The sequence below is a fragment of the Rattus norvegicus genome, chromosome 1 (genome assembly GCF_036323735.1).
Source record: "Rattus norvegicus strain BN/NHsdMcwi chromosome 1, GRCr8, whole genome shotgun sequence".
Classification (NCBI taxonomy): Eukaryota; Metazoa; Chordata; class Mammalia; order Rodentia; family Muridae; genus Rattus; species Rattus norvegicus.
Genome location: NC_086019.1, coordinates 74367453 through 74386305, shown reverse-complemented (window position 1 = coordinate 74386305; position 18853 = coordinate 74367453). Strand labels below are relative to the sequence as shown.

The 18853-nt window shown below is 42.4% G+C and overlaps 1 protein-coding gene across 7 annotated transcripts; it reads right to left on the bottom strand.

The window, feature by feature from the left end:
• Positions 1 to 6434: 6434 nt before the first annotated feature.
• Positions 6435 to 13534, bottom strand: Lilrb1 (leukocyte immunoglobulin like receptor B1). Of its 7 annotated transcripts, none has more exons than XM_006228040.5 (10): positions 13359 to 13534; positions 13161 to 13196; positions 12698 to 12982; positions 12306 to 12611; positions 10975 to 11259; positions 10540 to 10848; positions 10019 to 10315; positions 9474 to 9776; positions 9194 to 9244; positions 6435 to 7002 (listed from the first exon to the last, which is right to left on the bottom strand). In XM_006228040.5, the coding sequence occupies exons 1-10, from the start codon at positions 13390 to 13392 to the stop codon at positions 6944 to 6946; spliced, it is 1965 nt and encodes a 654-aa protein (XP_006228102.1). In that variant the 5' UTR covers positions 13393 to 13534; the 3' UTR covers positions 6435 to 6943. The 7 variants fall into 7 exon arrangements, 6 of the variants coding, with proteins under 6 accessions (XP_006228102.1, XP_003748759.1, XP_006228104.1 ...); XM_003748711.6 differs by having other exon boundaries at positions 6435 to 6826; XM_006228042.5 differs by having other exon boundaries at positions 6435 to 6826; positions 12698 to 12787.
• Positions 13535 to 18853: the final 5319 nt, after the last annotated feature.

The following is an 18853-nucleotide window of genomic DNA, read 5'->3' as shown; positions in this document are numbered from 1 at the left end:
TATGACTAAAGATGTTGAACATTTCTTTAGGTGTTTCTCAGCCATTCGGCATTCCTCAGCTGTGAATTCTTTGTTTAGCTCTGAACCCCATTTTTTAATAGGGTTATTTGTTTCCCTGCGGTCTAACTTCTTGAGTTCTTTGTATATTTTGGATATAAGGCCTCTATCTGTTGTAGGATTGGTAAAGATCTTTTCCCAATCTGTTGGTTGCCGTTTTGTCCTAACCACAGTGTCCTTTGCCTTACAGAAGCTTTGCAGTTTTATGAGATCCCATTTGTCGATTCTTGATCTTAGAGCATAAGCCATTGGTGTTTTGTTCAGGAAATTTTTTCCAGTGCCCATGTGTTCCAGATGCTTCCCTAGTTTTTCTTCTATTAGTTTGAGTGTGTCTGGTTTGATGTGGAGGTCCTTGATCCACTTGGACTTAAGCTTTGTACAGGGTGATAAGCATGGATCGATCTGCATTCTTCTACATGTTGCCCTCCAGTTGAACCAGCACCATTTGCTGAAAATGCTATCTTTTTTCCATTGGATGGTTTTGGCTCCTTTGTCAAAAATCAAGTGACCATAGGTGTGTGGGTTCATTTCTGGGTCTTCAATTCTATTCCATTGGTCTATCTGTCTGTCTCTGTACCGATACCATGCAGTTTTTATCACTATTGCTCTGTAATACTGCTTGAGTTCAGGGATAGTGATTCCCCCTGAAGTCCTTTTATTGTTGAGGATAGCTTTAGCTATCCTGGGTTTTTTGTTATTCCAGATGAATTTGCAAATTGTTCTGTCTAACTCTTTGAAGAATTGGATTGGTATTTTGATGGGGATTGCATTGAATCTGTAGATTGCTTTTGGTAAAATGGCCATTTTTACTATATTAATCCTGCCAATCCATGAGCATGGGAGATCTTTCCATCTTCTGAGGTCTTCTTCAATTTCTTTCCTCAGTGTCTTGAAGTTCTTATTGTACAGATCTTTTACTTGCTTGGTTAAAGTCACACCGAGGTCCTTTATATTATTTGGGTCTATTATGAAGGGTGTCGTTTCCCTAATTTCTTTCTCGGCTTGTTTCTCTTTTGTATAGAGGAAGGCAACTGATTTATTTGAGTTAATTTTATACCCAGCCACTTTGCTGAAGTTGTTTATCAGCTTTAGTAGTTCTCTGGTGGAACTTTTGGGATCACTTAAATAAACTATCATGTCATCTGCAAATAGTGATATTTTGACTTCTTCTTTTCCGATCTGTATCCCCTTGACCTCCTTTTGTTGTCTGATTGCTCTGGCTAGAACTTCAAGAACTATATTGAATAAGTAGGGAGAGAGTGGGCAGCCTTGTCTAGTCCCTGATTTTAGTGGGATTGCTTCAAGTTTCTCTCCATTTAGTTTAATGTTAGCAACTGGTTTGCTGTATATGGCTTTTACTATGTTTAGGTATGGGCCTTGAATTCCTATTCTTTCCAGGACTTTTATCATGAAGGGGTGTTGAATTTTGTCAAATGCTTTCTCAGCATCTAATGAAATGATCATGTGGTTCTGTTCTTTCAGTTTGTTTATATAATGGATCACGTTGATGGTTTTCCGTATATTAAACCATCCCTGCATGCCTGGGATGAAGCCTACTTGATCATGGTGGATGATTGTTTTGATGTGCTCTTGGATTCGGTTTGCCAGAATTTTATTGAGTATTTTTGCGTCAATATTCATAAGGGAAATTGGTCTGAAGTTCTCTTTCTTTGTTGTGTCTTTGTGTGGTTTAGGTATAAGAGTAATTGTGGCTTCGTAGAAGGAATTCGGTAGGGCTCCATCTGTTTCAATTTTGTGGAATAGTTTGGATAATATTGGTATGAGGTCTTCTATGAAGGTTTGATAGAATTCTGCACTAAACCCGTCTGGACCTGGGCTCTTTTTGGTTGGGAGACCTTTAATGACTGCTTCTATTTCCTTAGGAGTTATGGGGTTGTTTAACTGGTTTATCTGTTCCTGATTTAACTTCGATACCTGGTATCTGTCTAGGAAATTGTCCATTTCCTGAAGATTTTCAAATTTGGTTGAATATAGGTTTTTATAGTAAGATCTGATGATTTTTTTAATTTCCTCCGAATCTGTAGTTATGTCTCCCTTTTCATTTCTGATTTTGTTGATTTGGACATACTCTCTGTGTCCTCTCGTTAGTCTGGCTAAGGGTTTATCTATCTTGTTGATTTTCTCAAAGAACCAACTTTTGGTTCTGTTGATTCTTTCTATGGTCCTTTTTGTTTCTACTTGGTTGATTTCAGCTCTGAGTTTGATTATTTCCTGCCTTCTACTCCTCCTGGGTGTATTTGCTTCTTTTTGTTCTAGAGCTTTTAGGTGTGCTGTCAAGCTGCTGACATATGCTCTTTCCTGTTTCTTTCTGCAGGCACTCAGCGCTATGAGTTTTCCTCTTAGCACAGCTTTCATTGTGTCCCATAAGTTTGGGTATGTTGTATCTTCATTTTCATTAAATTCTAAAAAGTTTTTAATTTCTTTCTTTATTTCTTCCTTGACCAGGTTATCATTGAGTAGAGCATTGTTCAATTTCCACGTATATGTGGGCATTCTTCCCTTATTGTTATTGAAGACCAGTTTTATGCCGTGGTGGTCCGATAGCACGCATGGGATTATTTCTATCTTTCTGTACCTGTTGAGGCACGTTTTTTGACCAATTATATGGTCAATTTTGGAGAAAGTACCATGAGGAGCTGAGAAGAAGGTATATCCTTTTGCTTTAGGATAGAATGTTCTATAAATATCCGTTAAGTCCATTTGGCTCATGACTTCTCTTAGTCTGTCGACATCACTGTTTAATTTCTGTTTCCATGATCTGTCCATTGATGAGAGTGGTGTGTTGAAATCTCCCACTATTATTGTGTGAGGTGCAATGTGTGTTTTGAGCTTTAGTAAGGTTTCTTTTACGTATGTAGGTGCCCTTGTATTTGGGGCATAGATATTTAGGATTGAGAGTTCATCTTGGTGGATTTTTCCTTTGATGAATATGAAGTGTCCTTCCTTATCTTTTTTGATGACTTTTAGTTGGAAATTGATTTTATTTGATATTAGAATGGCTACTCCAGCTTGCTTCTTCTGACCATTTGCTTGGAAAGTTGTTTTCCAGCCTTTCACTCTGAGGTAGTGTCTGTCTTTGTCTCTGAGGTGTGTTTCCTGTAGGCAGCAGAATGCAGGGTCCTCGTTGCGTATCCAGTTTGTTAATCTATGTCTTTTTATTGGGGAGTTGAGGCCATTGATATTGAGAGATATTAAGGAATAGTGATTATTGTTTCCCTTTATATTCATATTTGGATGTGAGGTTATGTTTGTGTGCTTTCATTCTCTTTGTTTTGTTGCCAAGACGATTAGTTTCTTGCTTCTTCTAGGGTATAGCTTGCCTCCTTATGTTGGGCTTTACCATTTATTATCCTTTGTAGTGCTGGATTTGTAGAAAGATATTGTGTAAATTTGGTTTTGTCATGGAATATCTTGGTTTCTCCATCAATGTTAATTGAGAGTTTTGCTGGATACAGTAACCTGGGCTGGCATTTGTGTTCTCTTAGGGTCTGTATGACATCAGTCCGGGATCTTCTGGCCTTCATAGTTTCTGGCGAGAAGTCTGGTGTGATTCTGATAGGTCTCCCTTTATATGTTACTTGACCTTTTTCCCTTACTGCTTTTAGTATTCTTTCTTTATTTTGTGCGTTTGGTGTTTTGACAATTATGTGACGGGAGGTGTTTCTTTTCTGGTCCAATCTATTTGGAGTTCTGTAGGCTTCTTGTATGTCTATGGGTATCTCTTTTTTTAGGTTAGGGAAGTTTTCTTCTATGATTTTGTTGAAGATATTTACTGGTCCTTTGAGCTGGGAGTCTTCACTCTCTTCTATACCTATTATCCTTAGGTTTGATCTTCTCATTGAGTCCTGGATTTCCTGTATGTTTTGGACCAGTAGCTTTTTCCGCTTTACATTATCTTTGACAGTTGAGTCAATGATTTTTATGGAATCTTCTGCTCCTGAGATTCTCTCTTCCATCTCTTGTATTCTGTTGGTGAAGCTTGTATCTACAGCTCCTTGTCTCTTCTTTTGGTTTTCTATATCCAGGGTTGTTTCCATGTGTTCTTTCTTGATTGCTTCTATTTCCATTTTTAATTCCTTCAACTGTTTGATTGTGTTTTCCTGGAATTCTTTCAGGGATTTTTGCGATTCCTCTCTGTAGGCTTCTACTTGTTCTCTAAGGGAGTTCTTCATGTCTTTCTTGAAGTCCTCCAGCATCATGATCAAATATGATTTTGAAACTAGATCTTGCTTTTCTGGTGTGTTTGGATATTCCATGTTTGTTTTGATGGGAGAATTGGGCTCCGATGGTGCCATGTAGTCTTGGTTTCTGTTGCTTGGGTTCCTGCGCTTGCCTCTCGCCATCAGATTATCTCTAGTGTTACTTTGTTCTGCTATTTCTGACAGTGGCTAGACTGTCCTATAAGCCTTTGTGACAGGAGTGCTGTAGACCTGTTTTCCTCTCTTTCAGTCAGTTATGGGGACAGAGTGTTCTGCTTTCTGGCGTGTAGTTTTTCCTGTCTACAGGTCTTCAGCTGTTCCTGTGGGCCTGTGTCTTGAGTTCACCAGGCAGCTTTCTTGCAGCAGAAAATTTGGTCTTACCTGTGGTCCCGGGGCTCAAGTTCGCTCGTGGGGTGCTGCCCACGGGCTCTCTGCAGCGGCAGCAACCAGGAAGAACTGTGCCGCCCCTTCCGGGAGCTTCAGTGCACCAGGGTTCCAGATGGTCTTTGGCTTTTTCCTCTGGCGTCTGAGATGTGTGTGCAGGGAGCAGTCTCTTCTGGTTTCCCAGGCTTGTCTGCCTCTCTGAAGGTTTAGCTCTCCCTCCCACGGGATTTGGGTGCAGAGAACTGTTTATTCGGTCTGTTTCCTTCAGGGTCAGGCGGTGTCTCAGTCAGGGGTCCTGCCGCTCCTGGGCCCTCCCCCACGGGAGCCCAGAGGCCTTATACAGTTTCCTCTTGGGCCAGGGATGTGGGCAGGGGTGAGCAGTGTTGGTGGTCTCTTCCGCTCTGCAGCCTCAGGAGTGCCCACCTGACCAGGCGGTTGGGTCTCTCTCTCACCGGGTCTGGGAGCAGAGAGCTGCTGCCCCCCCCTTTTTTTTTAATAAATATTTATTTATTTATTTTGTGTATGTGAGTACACTGTTGCTGTACCCCGACATACCAGAAGAGGGCTTCAGATCCCATTACAGGTAATTGTGAGCCACCTTATGGTTTCTGGTTATTGAACTCAAGACTTCTGGAAGAACAGTCAGTGTCCTCAGCTGGTGAGCCATCTCTCCAGACTGAAAAAAAATTTTTTTTTTAATTCATACATGAATTAGTGTTAGGTACAATTGTATATTCTTCAGATGTGTAATTTTGTGATTTTTTAAAAACACATCTACATTATGAATTCCCTGAAATCATATAAGGACAAAACAGGACATCATAATATATAAGTATAAGACAAGCATCATAAGCAAAACCTCCCAAAATACCCGTGGGTTGATTTTGTGTTGGCCTCATGTGCTCTTCAGTGTGCTTTGCATAGTAGTGTGACTTTGTTGGAAAAATGAAATTTTCTTTACAAGTGTTTATCAATTGTGGTTGGCTTCTGGGGTACAGAAGAAATCTGTGTCCACATCTCTCAGCACTGGGACAGGATGTGACACCGACCTGTGCTGGCCCTTTGAATATTGCCACATTATTTCGAGTCCATATTTGCATCAAACTCTTATGTCTGGAAAGCATAGTTTCCTTGGGGTCCTTCATGTCCTGTGGCTCTCACAGTCTCTCCAATTCCTATTCCTCAAAGTTCCCTGAGCCAAGAAAGATGCAGACATTCCATTCATAACTCAGTGTTTTTAGACCTGTATCTGCTCTTTGTTCAGTTGTGGGTCTCTGATTAGTTCACATCTCCTGCAGTAGGAAGCTTCTCTGATAATTGTTAAGTAAGATATTGATCTAGGAATCATTTTATTGGGATGTTCCTTTAAAAAATAGTAGCACCCACAACACTTCCTCTTTACTTAGCAGGCGGCAATCCTAAGGAACACCAGGTAGCATCTTACCACCAAACCTTGGCTTGCCACCTCCGCTGAATGCAAAGAGCAATAAACTACAGTGCATACTCCAAATTCCCACCCTACAGCCCTGCATGCTTTCCAGGAGGCCTGCTGCCACCAGGAACACCAACTAACCCTATTCCTCCTAAGCCCAGGCATACCGGATGACATTAAGATAACACACACACACACACACACACACACACACACACACACAAGCACAAAACAAACAAGGAAATGACCCTAAATACAATTTATAAAGATGACAGAGGCCTTCAAAGGTGAATGAGTTAATCCCTTAAAAAAATACAATCAATAGCTGAAAGAAATTCCAGTCAGATGGGACAGAATATTTTATTATTTCATAGTTTCAGAAGAGTGTGGGTTCAGGAAGCAAAGACCCCCAGTATGTGAGGGACAAATATTTGTTCACCAAGGAATCACCTCATCATAAAACTTCTTTCCTCAGAACCCCAAACAGTTTTGCTCCCTGGACTTCTATCACAACACATTTTTCTGACAGAAAATTTTGGATCATCAGATTCATTTCGCAGAGTGTAGAACATTGAAAGCTGTCCTTTCTCTTTAGATTATTTGCCAGCTGCGTGGTGGGTCTGTCTATGACTTTGCCAGGCCACAGCAGCTAGAATCGAAAGGACTATGAGGACCAGGACAGCCATCCCCATCCTGATGAGATTCTCCATTGTGTGATCCTGGTTTTCTGGAGCTGTGGTATTAGATACAGAAGTCACAGAAGTTAGGGATGAAACATCCCTCCAGGGCCCTTGTTTTCCTGAAGAGGATAAGATTCTACTCTTTCCCATGCTACGAGGTGGACTTCTCTTTATTCAATTGTCTGAGGTTTGCGTATGTTGTAGGATGGACAGATTGTCTCAGCTAGTCCTGAGAATAGAAGAGTAGGATGTGTGTGTACTTAAGAGACCTTAGTGTTTCTTCTGAGTTCCACGTAATCATTTAATGTAGATGCCCATCATTCTTGCCATACATAATCATGGAGTTCTGGGATGAACCTTCCCTGTGGCGTACCTGTGTACCCTCTCTTAATTCTTACTAAATTCTTCAGGACTATTTTGCTAATAAAAAAGCCTATGACATACCAGTGATACCAGTAAATTCAGAGTAGAACAAATTGACAATTCATTCAGATAGTGGGCCGCAGGTCACTGTTCTGAGCAACAAAAGGCCATTTTCTTAGTATGGTTCTTCTGGTGAGGCCTTTAGAGGTTGTGCAGACTCTGATTAGCAATATGGTTTTTTTCTTTTTCTGAGAGTTGGTTCCCTTGTGACATTTAGACCCTTCCATTTCAAACTTGATCTTACCATTCCTCTAGTGTGTGTGTGTGTGTTTGTGTGTGTGTGTGTGTGTGTGTGTGTGTGTGTGTAAGTGTGTGTGTGTGTGTAAAAACCAGAAAGAGCGTGAATGATAGGCTATTAGGATTTTATCTAAGAGTTTTCCACATAACACAGCTATCTTACATTATGCATAGAACCTAAGCCTTATACATGTACCTCTTACTATTCTTGTCTTTACAAATAATAATTACTGTGACAACAGGATGTGTCACACTGTTAGTAGAGAGTGATGATGATCCCCTATACTTTAGAAGACTCAAGGATCAGTGGAAGAGAGTCCATGGAGATCCTATCCCAAAATCTTCTCTTTTTTAGACAGGTGTACCAAGGCCTACCAGAGGGCATTCTTAGCTGTCACCTCTCAAATGAAGCCTGAATCATACATTTCTTCTATTTAACTTGGGAGGAAATGTTTCAGACTTCCTAATGCAATAGGTTTGATTGCAAGTGTTGGATTTTATTTTCCTTAATGTGAAAATTGTTATGTTCTAGTCCTCATGGAGAATTTTGTCTGGAAGGGATTATGTATGTGTTTGAATCTGATTTAAACAGAGGGATAGTATAGAACAATTGTAACTGTTACACCAAGGCTACGTCCTCTCCTATAAGTAGGGTGGTCTATGGCTGCAGTGAGAGCAAGGGCATGAGAGAGATCCTGTGAATACTGTTTATTTGTGGGTGTGAAGATGATGTTGTCACTGTGGACCAGTTTCTGCTTAGGATCTTATAACTGTCTGTTGCCTTTCAAAAATGCTCTTTCAAACTCCATGACTCGTCTTCATTCCATTAGCAGGCAGAATAGTGCTCATCTCCAGAATGATTCTGTTAATGCCCCCCCCCCCACCATTATGAGGACAAATACCCATCTGACTCTCACTCTCCAGCATTCAAACCCTATGCTAGCTAATATTTGTTGTAAATGGAGAATGCTGAGAAACCCATTCAGCTCAGAAAGATCTGGATAACTTCACCTGGGACCCCAATCTGCAGAGTCACTGCTCTGTGACAGCAGGTATAGAGATGAGTGGAGGTATCTATAGCACCTGAAGATGTTCCTGAGGTTGGAGTCACAGACCTTCTGCAGAGTCCTAGAATTATGACTCATGAGCAAGACTGAAGGAGCCTGAATCCCCTGCCATGGCAACTTGACACACCCTTGCCATGCATCAGCATGTTTTCATGAGACTCACTGCAGAGTAAGGTTTTGCAGACTTCCTCAGTCTGGAGAGGTCACAGCTACCACCAGCATAGAAAAAACTAAGACGTGTGAATTAGGCTTCTCTCATTTATAGGAAAAGGAACAGCATCCCAGAGAGAGAAGCGCTTCTCCAAGTAGAATCTCCTGATCCCAGAATTAGGTCTAGCCTATCTGGGCCTATGTGCGAACAGAATCTATATTAGCCCCATTAGGCCTGACTCTATGCGGGTGAAATATTGTTTTTTAGGGGAATCATGGAGAGGGGCCTTTCTGGGTTCCTTGCTCATAAACTTACCCATCTGCCCGATCATCCAGGATGAGGCTAAATGAGTCTGTTTGGATGCTATCTTCTGTATTCCAACAGTTAAGCCTCAGCCTAAGGTTTGTCCTTTGGGACATTTTATTATTCTTTCATACTCACAAGCTCAAATGACAGAAGTGAGAACTGTGATTAATAAGAGCTGTTTGTTAGACTGCCTGTGTTTGTAGCATGCTCCCTATAAAGAGGTGCCTAATACTTACTGGCTGTTGTGATGAACCTTTTAGCTGGCCAGCTGGAGGCTTCGATGGATTCTATGAGACAGAACAAGAAGAGGATGTTCTTTGTGTTGTGTGTGCTACATATGCTCTGTAAGCTCCCTAAGACAGAGTGATCATTACAGGAATGATTATTGCTTCTATCCATTTCTATGCTGTGGACTGTGCCCTGTGACCATCCATTCATATTGTCCTCTTAATCCCACTCAAATCAAAAGATCTCTTATGCTTTGTGGGTGACACTGAGATGTCAGCACCACCTTACCTGAGACTATGAGCTCCACAGGGGCACTGGCAAATGACAACAGGTAGAGAGATGAGTCGGGAGAACCATAGCACCTGTAGGTGCCCGAGAGCTTGGATGTCACAGCTCTCATGGAGAATTCTGACTGGTACTGTTGATCTTGGAACTTTGACTTTCGTCGAAGGGGTGGCTGGCCTGATCCCTCCTTTGACAGAATGAAAGTGTCCACAGAGTACTTTGACCAACACATCAGGGTCACATTCTCTCCTGAGTGTACTGTGGAGTTGGGCATCACTGAGAGGGAAGGTGTGTCATAAATCTGTCCTAAAGAGAAGAGGGATGGTGAAAGACATGCTTCCTTGTTCTCAGCTCAAACCACACATTTTCACCCTGAGAACATTGAACTCCGTCTCTTTTACCTGACTGGGCTTACTTCCCGTTGATCTGTCTCTGCCTTTGCTCCTCCTCAAGATCTCTGTTCCTCATCCCAGCCCTCAGCTATTAGGATCCTCCATGAGAGCCTGAGCAGAGGTTAGGTACCTGATTGAATCTCTATAGATCCTCACCTGTGATCAGGATGTCCAGGGGGTCACTGGAGGCCGACAACTCAGAGGAGAGGTTGTGTGCACCATAGCATCTGTATTGGCCTCCAGTGGAGTGGTTTACATATCCCAGTGTGAAGTTGGCTTTGGAGAGGCCAGCCTTGGTCCACTGGCTAGAGGACTGTATGATGTCAGCTCCCCCTTCTTTGTACAGTGCAAATTTGTCATAATTGATGTCAGAGTAACACTGCAGTGTGAGGCTCATTCCAGGATTTAGTATACGTCCTTGATGACTTAGCAGAGATGGCTTCCTCAATGGTCCTAAAGGAAAGGTGAGAGCTATGGAGTGAGGTTTGGTTCTTACCAAGTGTCTTTGCCCTCCCATCCTGCCCAGCACATGTCACAACTTTTCCCTCAGCAGGGCTGTGTTTGAGAACACAGGCTCCTCATTTGGTCCTCCTCTACCTGCAACTCCACAGAGGGGCATGACATGGCAAGGGCTTAGGGTCTCAGAAAATGATTGGAGAATGACAGAGGGGACTTACCTGAGATGAGTATTTTTAGGAGCTCACTGGGTACTGACCACAACTGTGGGGTATTCTTGTAGTAACCATAACATCTGAATGTCCCTGAGTAGTTTGGGGTCATGGGTCCCAATACAAACAGGGCTTGGTGTTGTCCAGTAGAAGGTATATACTCTGTGTCTAGTGAGTTGGTGAACTTCTGATCTTCCTTGGTGAGAATGAATTTATCATAGTTTCGGAGTGAGGTACAGTGGAGTGTCACGTTCCCTCCCTCTGGCACCACAGGGCTGGGCAGTCCTGACAGCATGAGTGGATAGTAGTTGTACATTCCTGGGGGAGAAAAAGGCAGTCTGTTACATGTTCTCACACATTCACAATGTTCTCTAGGTCCACTCTGTGGGAAAGGAATACTCCTGAGAGCAGAGCCTGGTGATGAGAATCTGACTGTCTCCTTACCTGTCACCACCAGCTCCAGGGTGTCACTGGGCTCTGACCAACCAGCTGAGCTGTAACAGTAACAGCCATATTGCCCTGCATGGCTTTGTGTCACAGAAGGGATGAAGAACTTGGCCTTGTTCCCAGGCTGTTGTAGGGTCTGTGTGCTCTGTGTATTGTGGCTTCCCTCCTTATACAGAAAATATATTTCTGCATCCAGGTCCCCCTGACACCAGATGGTCATGGCCCTTCCAGAGTGCATCACAGAGCCTGGTTCAGCCTTGATGGTTGGTTTTTGCAGTTTCCCTACATAGAAGTAGGAGAGAAGCACATGGCTGGGTTAGAAAGTGGCACAGACAATGTCCCACCAGTGGATGCTGCTTTTTAATATTGTTCTTCTCTCATACCATACACTGGAAACAGCCTCCCATCCTTCCATCCTTCGTAATATAACACAATTCTCTCCACCTCTTCTGTTCTCCAAGTTCACTGCTCCTCTGTCTCCTTTCAGAGAAGAGAATGTTTTCCACTGATATCAACTAAACATGGCAGAACAAGATGCCAGAACAGTAGGAACGCACCCCCATATTAACACTGGATAGGGCAAACCAGTGGTAGAAAAAAGATCCCACGTGTAGGTGCAAGTAGAAGAGACATTTCCATTCCCACTGTTAGGAGTCCAAGAAGAAACTAAAGCAAGCCATGTGGTTGTTGCACCCACATTGAATCAGAGCACTCAGGAGGCAGAGGCAGGGAACTCTGAGTTGGAGGGGAGCTTGGTCTACAGAGTGAGTTCCAGGACAGTTAACTATGACTGTACAGTGAATCCCCCAAACACCAAAAAACCCAAACCAAAGCAAAGCAAAAACAAAAACAAACAAACAAACAAACAAAAAAACAGGCAAGCAAGCAAGCAAACAAGCAAGTGAACAAAAACCAAAATTTCAAAACAGCCACAGCAGCAGGCCTGAGGCAGACCCATGAAGGCTCTGTGAGCCCTTATGATTCCTGCTTAGTTGAGCCTGTGGTCCATGTTCCTCCTGGTATCCTCAACCACTCTAGCTATTGCAATCCTTCCTCTCCCTGTTCTTCTGGATTCCCTGAGCTCTAGTGGATTATGCTGAAGTTGATCCAGACTAACAGAAGACCTCATGAAGAATCATCGTTCTATTCTATACCTTGGGCTTGGCTATCACTCTCAGCCTTTGATTCTGTACTTTGGGTCCCAGTGTTTCCTGGCTGTGTGTGAAAGTTCTAAAAAGTCCTGAATCCTCACATACAGCACATACTAAGCAGTCTCTGAGCACCTGTATCACTGAATGTCATTCTGTGGAAAGGCTGGGGTTCCTCACCTGACACCAGGAGCTCCACTGGTTCACTAGGAGCTGACCACACTTGTGGTGTGTTAGTTTCATAGCTGTAGCATCTGAATATCCACCTCTGGTTGGAGGTCAAAGGGCCCACAGGGAACAGGGCATGACACTTCCCAGTGTAGTGGTTACACTGTGTTTCCTGCCTCCAGGAGGGTTTCTGAGATCCTTCTACAGTAAGAATCAATGTGTGATCATAATGTGAGGGCTCACATTTGAGGGTGACATACCCTCCTGAGGTCACCACAGGATTGGACTGGACTGAAAGGCTGGGTTTCGAGTAGGCTCCTAGGAGAGAAGGAGGAATCAGTTAAATGTCCACACAGGGAAACAGTCAAAATCTGAGAGTCCTTGGGACCTGTGTATTCACTCACCTGTGACCACTAGCTCCAGGGGCTCACTGTAGTCTGATGATTTACCCTGAGACTTGTAGGAACAGTGATATTGCCCTGCATTTTGATGGCCTACATTTAAAAATAAGAATTCAGTCTTGTTTGTTGGCTTCTGATTGTTCTTTGGAACTCTTCTCTGTAGGTTTCCATTTCTATAGAGATCAGACTCTTTGGCTCCAATGGTCTCCTCACAAATGAAGGTCACCGTAGTTCCCATTGAGACCACAGAATCTGGCTGTACTCTGAGGATAGGCTTAGGGAGGGACCCTGCAAGTAACAGAGCAGCTAAGACTCAGGACACACATGCTCAGATTGTAGTCCTTAACAGGGTGACCTTCCAGCTACCCCCAGAATAACACACATGTGGTGTTTTCCACCATCACTGCCCAGACATGGCTCCTGGATACGAAGAGAAGAGCATTTCAGGAGAGCTGCAGACACTCACCTGTCAGCACTGGGATCCAGAGGCCCAGAGTCAGTCCTGGAAGAGAGTTCTTTGTAAGAGATTTGTAGGTAAGACTGAGTAAGTCCTCCCCTCTGCAGAATTGCCTGAGACCCTGAGATTTCCTGATGGGTGAGTGCTGAGCTCCAGGCCCTGCTCATTTCTAGACCTCAGTATCCCCACCTCCTCTTCACTTCTCACCAAGACAGAGCAGGGCTGTGAAGGTGAAGGTCATGGCATCTCCTCTCAGAGGCTGCAACTCTGCTTGAGAGCAGAGCTACAGAGCTTTTCTGAAGGGATTGGAAACAGGGTGTGGCCCTGGAAGCAGGGCAGTCCCCATGATTGGTCATTTTTCAGCAGCCCTACAGAAAGGGGAACAGCCCTCCTCAGGCACCCTGCTCTAACTTCCTCAATGCTGTGACTAGGCCAGGCAGTAGAACTCTGCGATCAGGCCTTACACAGACGACATTTCCTCAGCCCACCAGTGTCTGCTTCACCTGTGCACAGCACTGTCAGACCATATTGTAGCAGACTTGTGGGAACGTCTCACAGAACAGAATTAAATTGTCATTTTGCTTCTTTCTTTTCACATTTTTATGTGAAATATTTCCTTCTTTTCCACATTTTGATGCCCCTGAGGAGGGTCCTGTTGTGCTCATCAGTTTGGAGTGAGATTTACAGCCTTTTCTTCATAGTCTCACAAGACACATTACCATTGGGGACTAAAATTTCTCTTTTTTCTTCAATATTTGTGTTTTATTTACAATTTTATGGAAACATATTTCTATTCATCTTTTACTGTTTGTTTTTATGTATGTTTATATATGTGCATGTGAGTCAAGGGACATATATGGAGGTCAGAATAAAACTTCAGTAATCCATTTCCCTTGTACAGTGTGGACCTGTGAATCAGAGTCAGGTCTTAGGTTGGCAGCAGGCACTTATGTTCTGAGCCATCTTCTGGCCCAACACCTACCATCATCATTTTCCTAAGTCCTTCTGCTCAGTCAACAAAGTATGTGATCGTGGGTAGACTGCAGTTATCCATGTTTACTAGAGTTTCTTGAGACACGTCTCCAAGTTTACTAGAGTTTCTTGTGGATATTGATCCAAATACGTCTGCAGGTTTTTTTTAAATTTTTTGGGATATAGGTTTTCGCTGTATGAATATGACCATGATTCTTCTTCTTCTTCTTCTTTTTTTTAGAACTAATTATTCTTTTTTCCCCTTTCTCCATCTTTATTAAATTGGTTATTTTTTATTTACATTTCATTTGTTATTACCTTTCCCGGTTTCCAAGCAAACATCCCCCTAACGCCTCCCCTTCCCCTTCTATATGGGTGTTCCCCTCCCCATGCTCCTCCCCTTACCACCCTTCCCCCAATAATCCTATTCACTGGGGTTTCAGTCTTGGCAGGACCAAGGGCTTCCCCTTCCAGTGGTGCCCATACTAGGCTGTTCATTGCTACCTATGCAGTTGGAGCCCAGGGTCAGTCCATGTATAGTCTTTGGGTAGTGGCTTAGTCCCTGGAAGCTCTGGTTGGTTGACATTGTTGTTCATATGGGGTATCATGCCCCTTCAATCTCTTTCAGTCCTTTCTCTGATTCCTTCAAGGGGGGGGGGGTCACGGTCTCAGTTTTTGCTGCTGGCATTCGCCTATATACTTGTCGTATTGTGGTTGTGTCTCTCAGGAGAGATCTACATCCGGTTCCTGTCAGCCTGCACTTCTTTGCTTCACCCATCTTATCTAGTTTGGTGGTTGCATATGTATGGGCCATATGTGGGGCAGGCGGTGATTGGGCGTTCCTTCAGCCTCTGTTCTAAACTTTGCCTCCCTATCAGCGCCCAAGGGTATTCTTGTTCCCCGTTTAGAGAAGGAATGAAGCATCTGCATTTTGGTCATCCTTTTTGAGTTTCATGTTTTCTCTGGGTCTGGGGTTTTTCAAGCATTTGGGCTAATAGCCACTTATCAATGAGTGCATACCATGTGTGTTTTTCTGTGATTGGCTTACCTCACTCAGGTGATATTTTCCAGTTCCATCCATTTGCCTATGAATTTCATAAAGTCATTGTTTTTGATAGCTAAGTAATATTCCATTGTGTAGATGTACCACATTTTCTGTATCCATTCCTTTGTTGAAGGGCATCTGGGTTCTTTCCAGTTTCTGGCTATTATAAATATGGCTGCTATGAACATAATGGAACATGTGTTTTTGTTATATGTTGGAGCATCTTGTGGGTATATGCCCAAGAGAGGTATAGCTGGGTCCTCAGGCAGTTCAATGTCCAATTTTCTGAGGAACCTCCAGACTGATTTCCAGAATGGTTTGTACCAGTCTGCAATCCCACCAACAATGGAGGAGTGTCTCTCTTTCTCCACATCCTCACCAGCATCTGCTATTGCCGGTATTTTTGATTTTAGCCATTCTGATTAGCGTGAAGTGGAATCTCAGGGTTGTTTTGATTTGCATTTCCCTTATGACTAAAGATGTTGAACATTTCTTTAGGTGTTTCTCAGCCATTCGGCATTCCTCAGCTGTGAATTCTTTGTTTAGCTCTGAACCCCATTTTTAAATAGGGTATTGCCTCCCTGCCGTCTAACTTCTTGAGTTCTTTGTATATTTTGGATATGGGCCCTCTATCAGTTGTAGGAATGGTAAAGATCTTTTCCCAATCTGTTGGTTGCCCTTTTGTCCTAACAATAGTGTCCTTTGCCTTACAGAAGCCTTGTAGTTTTATGAGATCTAATTTGTTGATTCTTGATCTTAGAGCATAAGCCATTGGTATTTCGTTCAGGAAATTTTCTCCAGTGCCCATGTGTTCGAGATGCTTCCCCACTTTTTCTACTATTAATTTGAGTGTATCTGGTTTGATGTGGAGGTCCTTGATCCACTTGGACTTAAGCTTTGTACAGATTGATAAAAATGGATCGATCTGCATTCTTCTACATGCTGACCTCCAGTTGAATCAGAACCATTTGCTGAAAATGCTATTTTTTCCCACTGGATTGTTTTGTCTCCTTTGTCAAAAATCAAGTGACCATAGGTGTGCGGATTCATTTCTGGGTCTTCAATTCTATTCCACTGGTCTATCTGTCTGTCCCTGTACCAACACCATACAGTTTTTATCACTATTGCTCTGTAATGCTGCTTGAGTTCAGGATTAGTGATTCTCCTGGAAGACCTTTTGTTATTGAGGATAGTTTTAGCTATCCTAGGTTTTTTGTTATTCCAGATGAATTTGCAAATTGTTCTGTCTAACTCTGAAGAATTGGTTTGGTATTTTGATGGGAATTGCATTGAATCTGTAGATCGGTTTTGGTAAAATGGCCATTTTTACTACATTAATCCTGCCAATCCATGAAAATGGGAGTTTTTTATGAGATCTTCTTCAATTTCTTTCTTCAGAGGCTTGAAGTTCTTATCGTATAGATCTTTTACTTGCTTGGTTAAAGTCACACTGAGGCATTTTATATCATTTGGGACTATTATGAATGGTGTTGTTTCCCTAATTTCTTTCTCGCCTTTTATGTCTTTTGTGTAGAGGAAGGCTACCAATTTATTTGAGTTAATTTTATACCCAGCCCCCTTTCTGAAGGTGTTTATCAGTTTTAGTAGTTCTCTGGTGGAACTTTTGGGATCACTTAAATATACTATCATATCATCTGCAAATAGTGATATTTTGACTTCTTCCTTTCCTATCTGTATTCCTTCCATCTCTATTTGTTGTCTGATTGCTCTGGCTATAACTTCGAGAACTATATTGGCTAGGTAGGGAGAAAGTGGGCAGCATTGTCTAGTCCCTGATTTTAGTGGGATTTCTTCAAATTTCTCTCCATTTAGTTTAATGTTAGCAACTGGTTTGCTGTATATGGCTTTTACTATGTTTAGGTATGGGCTTTGAATTCCTATTCTTTCTAGGACTTTTATTATGAAGGGGTATTGAATTTTGTCAAATATTTTCTCAGCATCTAATGAAATGTGCATGTGTTTTTTTCTTTTAATTTTTTATATAGGATATAGTTGATGGATTTCTGTTTATTGAACCATTTCTGCATCCCTGGGATGAAGCACACTTGGTCATGTTGGATGATGGTTTTTTTTTTTTATTTACTTTAAATTTATTGAGTGTATAGGGGAAGAGGGAAAATGGGTCAAGGAGGGAGGGAGGGAGGGAGGGAGGGAGGAAGGGAAGGAGAGGGACATCTTTTTCTCCAAATCGGCTGGTATGTAGTCTCAGTGCGTCATAAAAAAGACTGGTTCTGGCCTCCATTCTGATTACCCCAAGGCAGTCTGGTCACCATGGAGGCTTATTTCAAACTGGAAAAAGAGGGCTGGAGAGATGCCTCAGCGGTTTAGAGCCCTGGCCGCTCCTCCAGAGGTCCTGAGTTTTCAATCCCCAGCAAGCACATGGTGGCACACAACCATCGGTAATGGGATGAGGCCTTCCTCTGGTGTGTCTGAAGACAGTCACAGTGTACTCTCATAGACACAAAATAAATAATTCTCTTAACGGTTTCATGCCCTCTTGAACTCTGTCTTCAAAGTTCTTTTCAACTTTCCCTTACGGTACTTGTTGGCTATCGGTCTCGTGCCAGTATTTGGATGATGGTTTTGATATCCTCTTAGATTTGGTTTGTGAGAATTTTATTTATTTTTTTTACATCCATATTCATAAGGGAAATCTGTCTGAAGTTCTCTTTCTAAGTTGGGTCTTTGTGTGGTTTAGTTATAAGGATAATTGTGGCTTCATAGAAGGAATTTGATAGTGCCCAGTCTATTTCTATTTTGTGGAATAGTGGGGCAGTATTGGTATGATGTCTTCTATGAAGGTCTGATAGAATTTTGCACCTTTTTCTTAAGGAATTAGGGGATTGTTTAACATGGTTTATCTGTCCTGATTTAACTTTGGTATCTGGTATTTGTCTAGAAAAATTTCCATTTCCTTCAGATTTTTCAGTGTTGTTGAATATCGGGTTTTGTCATATTTTCTGATGATTTTTTGAATTTCCTCAGAGTCTGTTGTTATTTCTCCATTTTCTTTTATGATTTTGTTAATTTGGATTCTGTCTATGTGCCCTCTTGTCAGTCAGGCTAAGGGTTTATCTATTTTATTAATCTTCTCAAGAAACCAGCTCCTGGTTTTGTTGATTCTTAGTATAATTCTTTTCATTTTTCCATGGTTGATTTCAATCCTGGCTTTGATTATTTCCTGTCTTCTATTCTTTTTATTTTATTTTATTTTATTTATTTATTTATTTTAATTAACTTGAGTATTTTTTATATACATTTCGAGTGTTATTCCCTTTCCCAGTTTCCGGGCAAACATCCCCCTCCCCCCTCCCTTTCCTTATGGGTGTTCCCCTCCCCACCCTCCCCCCATTGCCGCCCTCCCCCCAACAGTCTAGTTCACTGGCGGTTCAGTCTTAGCAGGACCCAGGGCTTCCCCTTCCACTGGTGCTCTTACTAGGATATTCATTGCTACCTATGAGGTCAGAGTCCAGGGTCAGTTCATGTATAGTCTTTAGGTAGTGGCTTAGTCCCTGGAAGCTCTGGTTGCTTGGCATTGTTGTGCATATGGGGTCTCGAGCCCCTTCAAGCTCTTCCAGTTCTTTCTCTGATTCCTTCAATGGGGGTCCTATTCTCAGTTCAGTGGTTTGCTGCTGGCATTCGCCTCTGTATTTGCTGTATTCTG

Excerpts from the sequence above, each read along its gene's own strand:
- Lilrb1 (XM_003748711.6), bottom strand. The coding sequence starts at position 13,392 with ATGACCTTCACCTTCACAGCCCTGCTCTGTCTTG. Across the intron at positions 9,777-10,018 it reads CCTGGACATCCTGATCACAG|GACAGATTTATGACACACCT; the intron begins GTGAGGATCTAT and ends TCTTCTCTTTAG. Across the intron at positions 6,827-9,193 it reads AAGGTTCATCACAACAGCCA|CTCCAGAAAACCAGGATCAC; the intron begins GTAAGTATTAGG and ends CTAATACCACAG.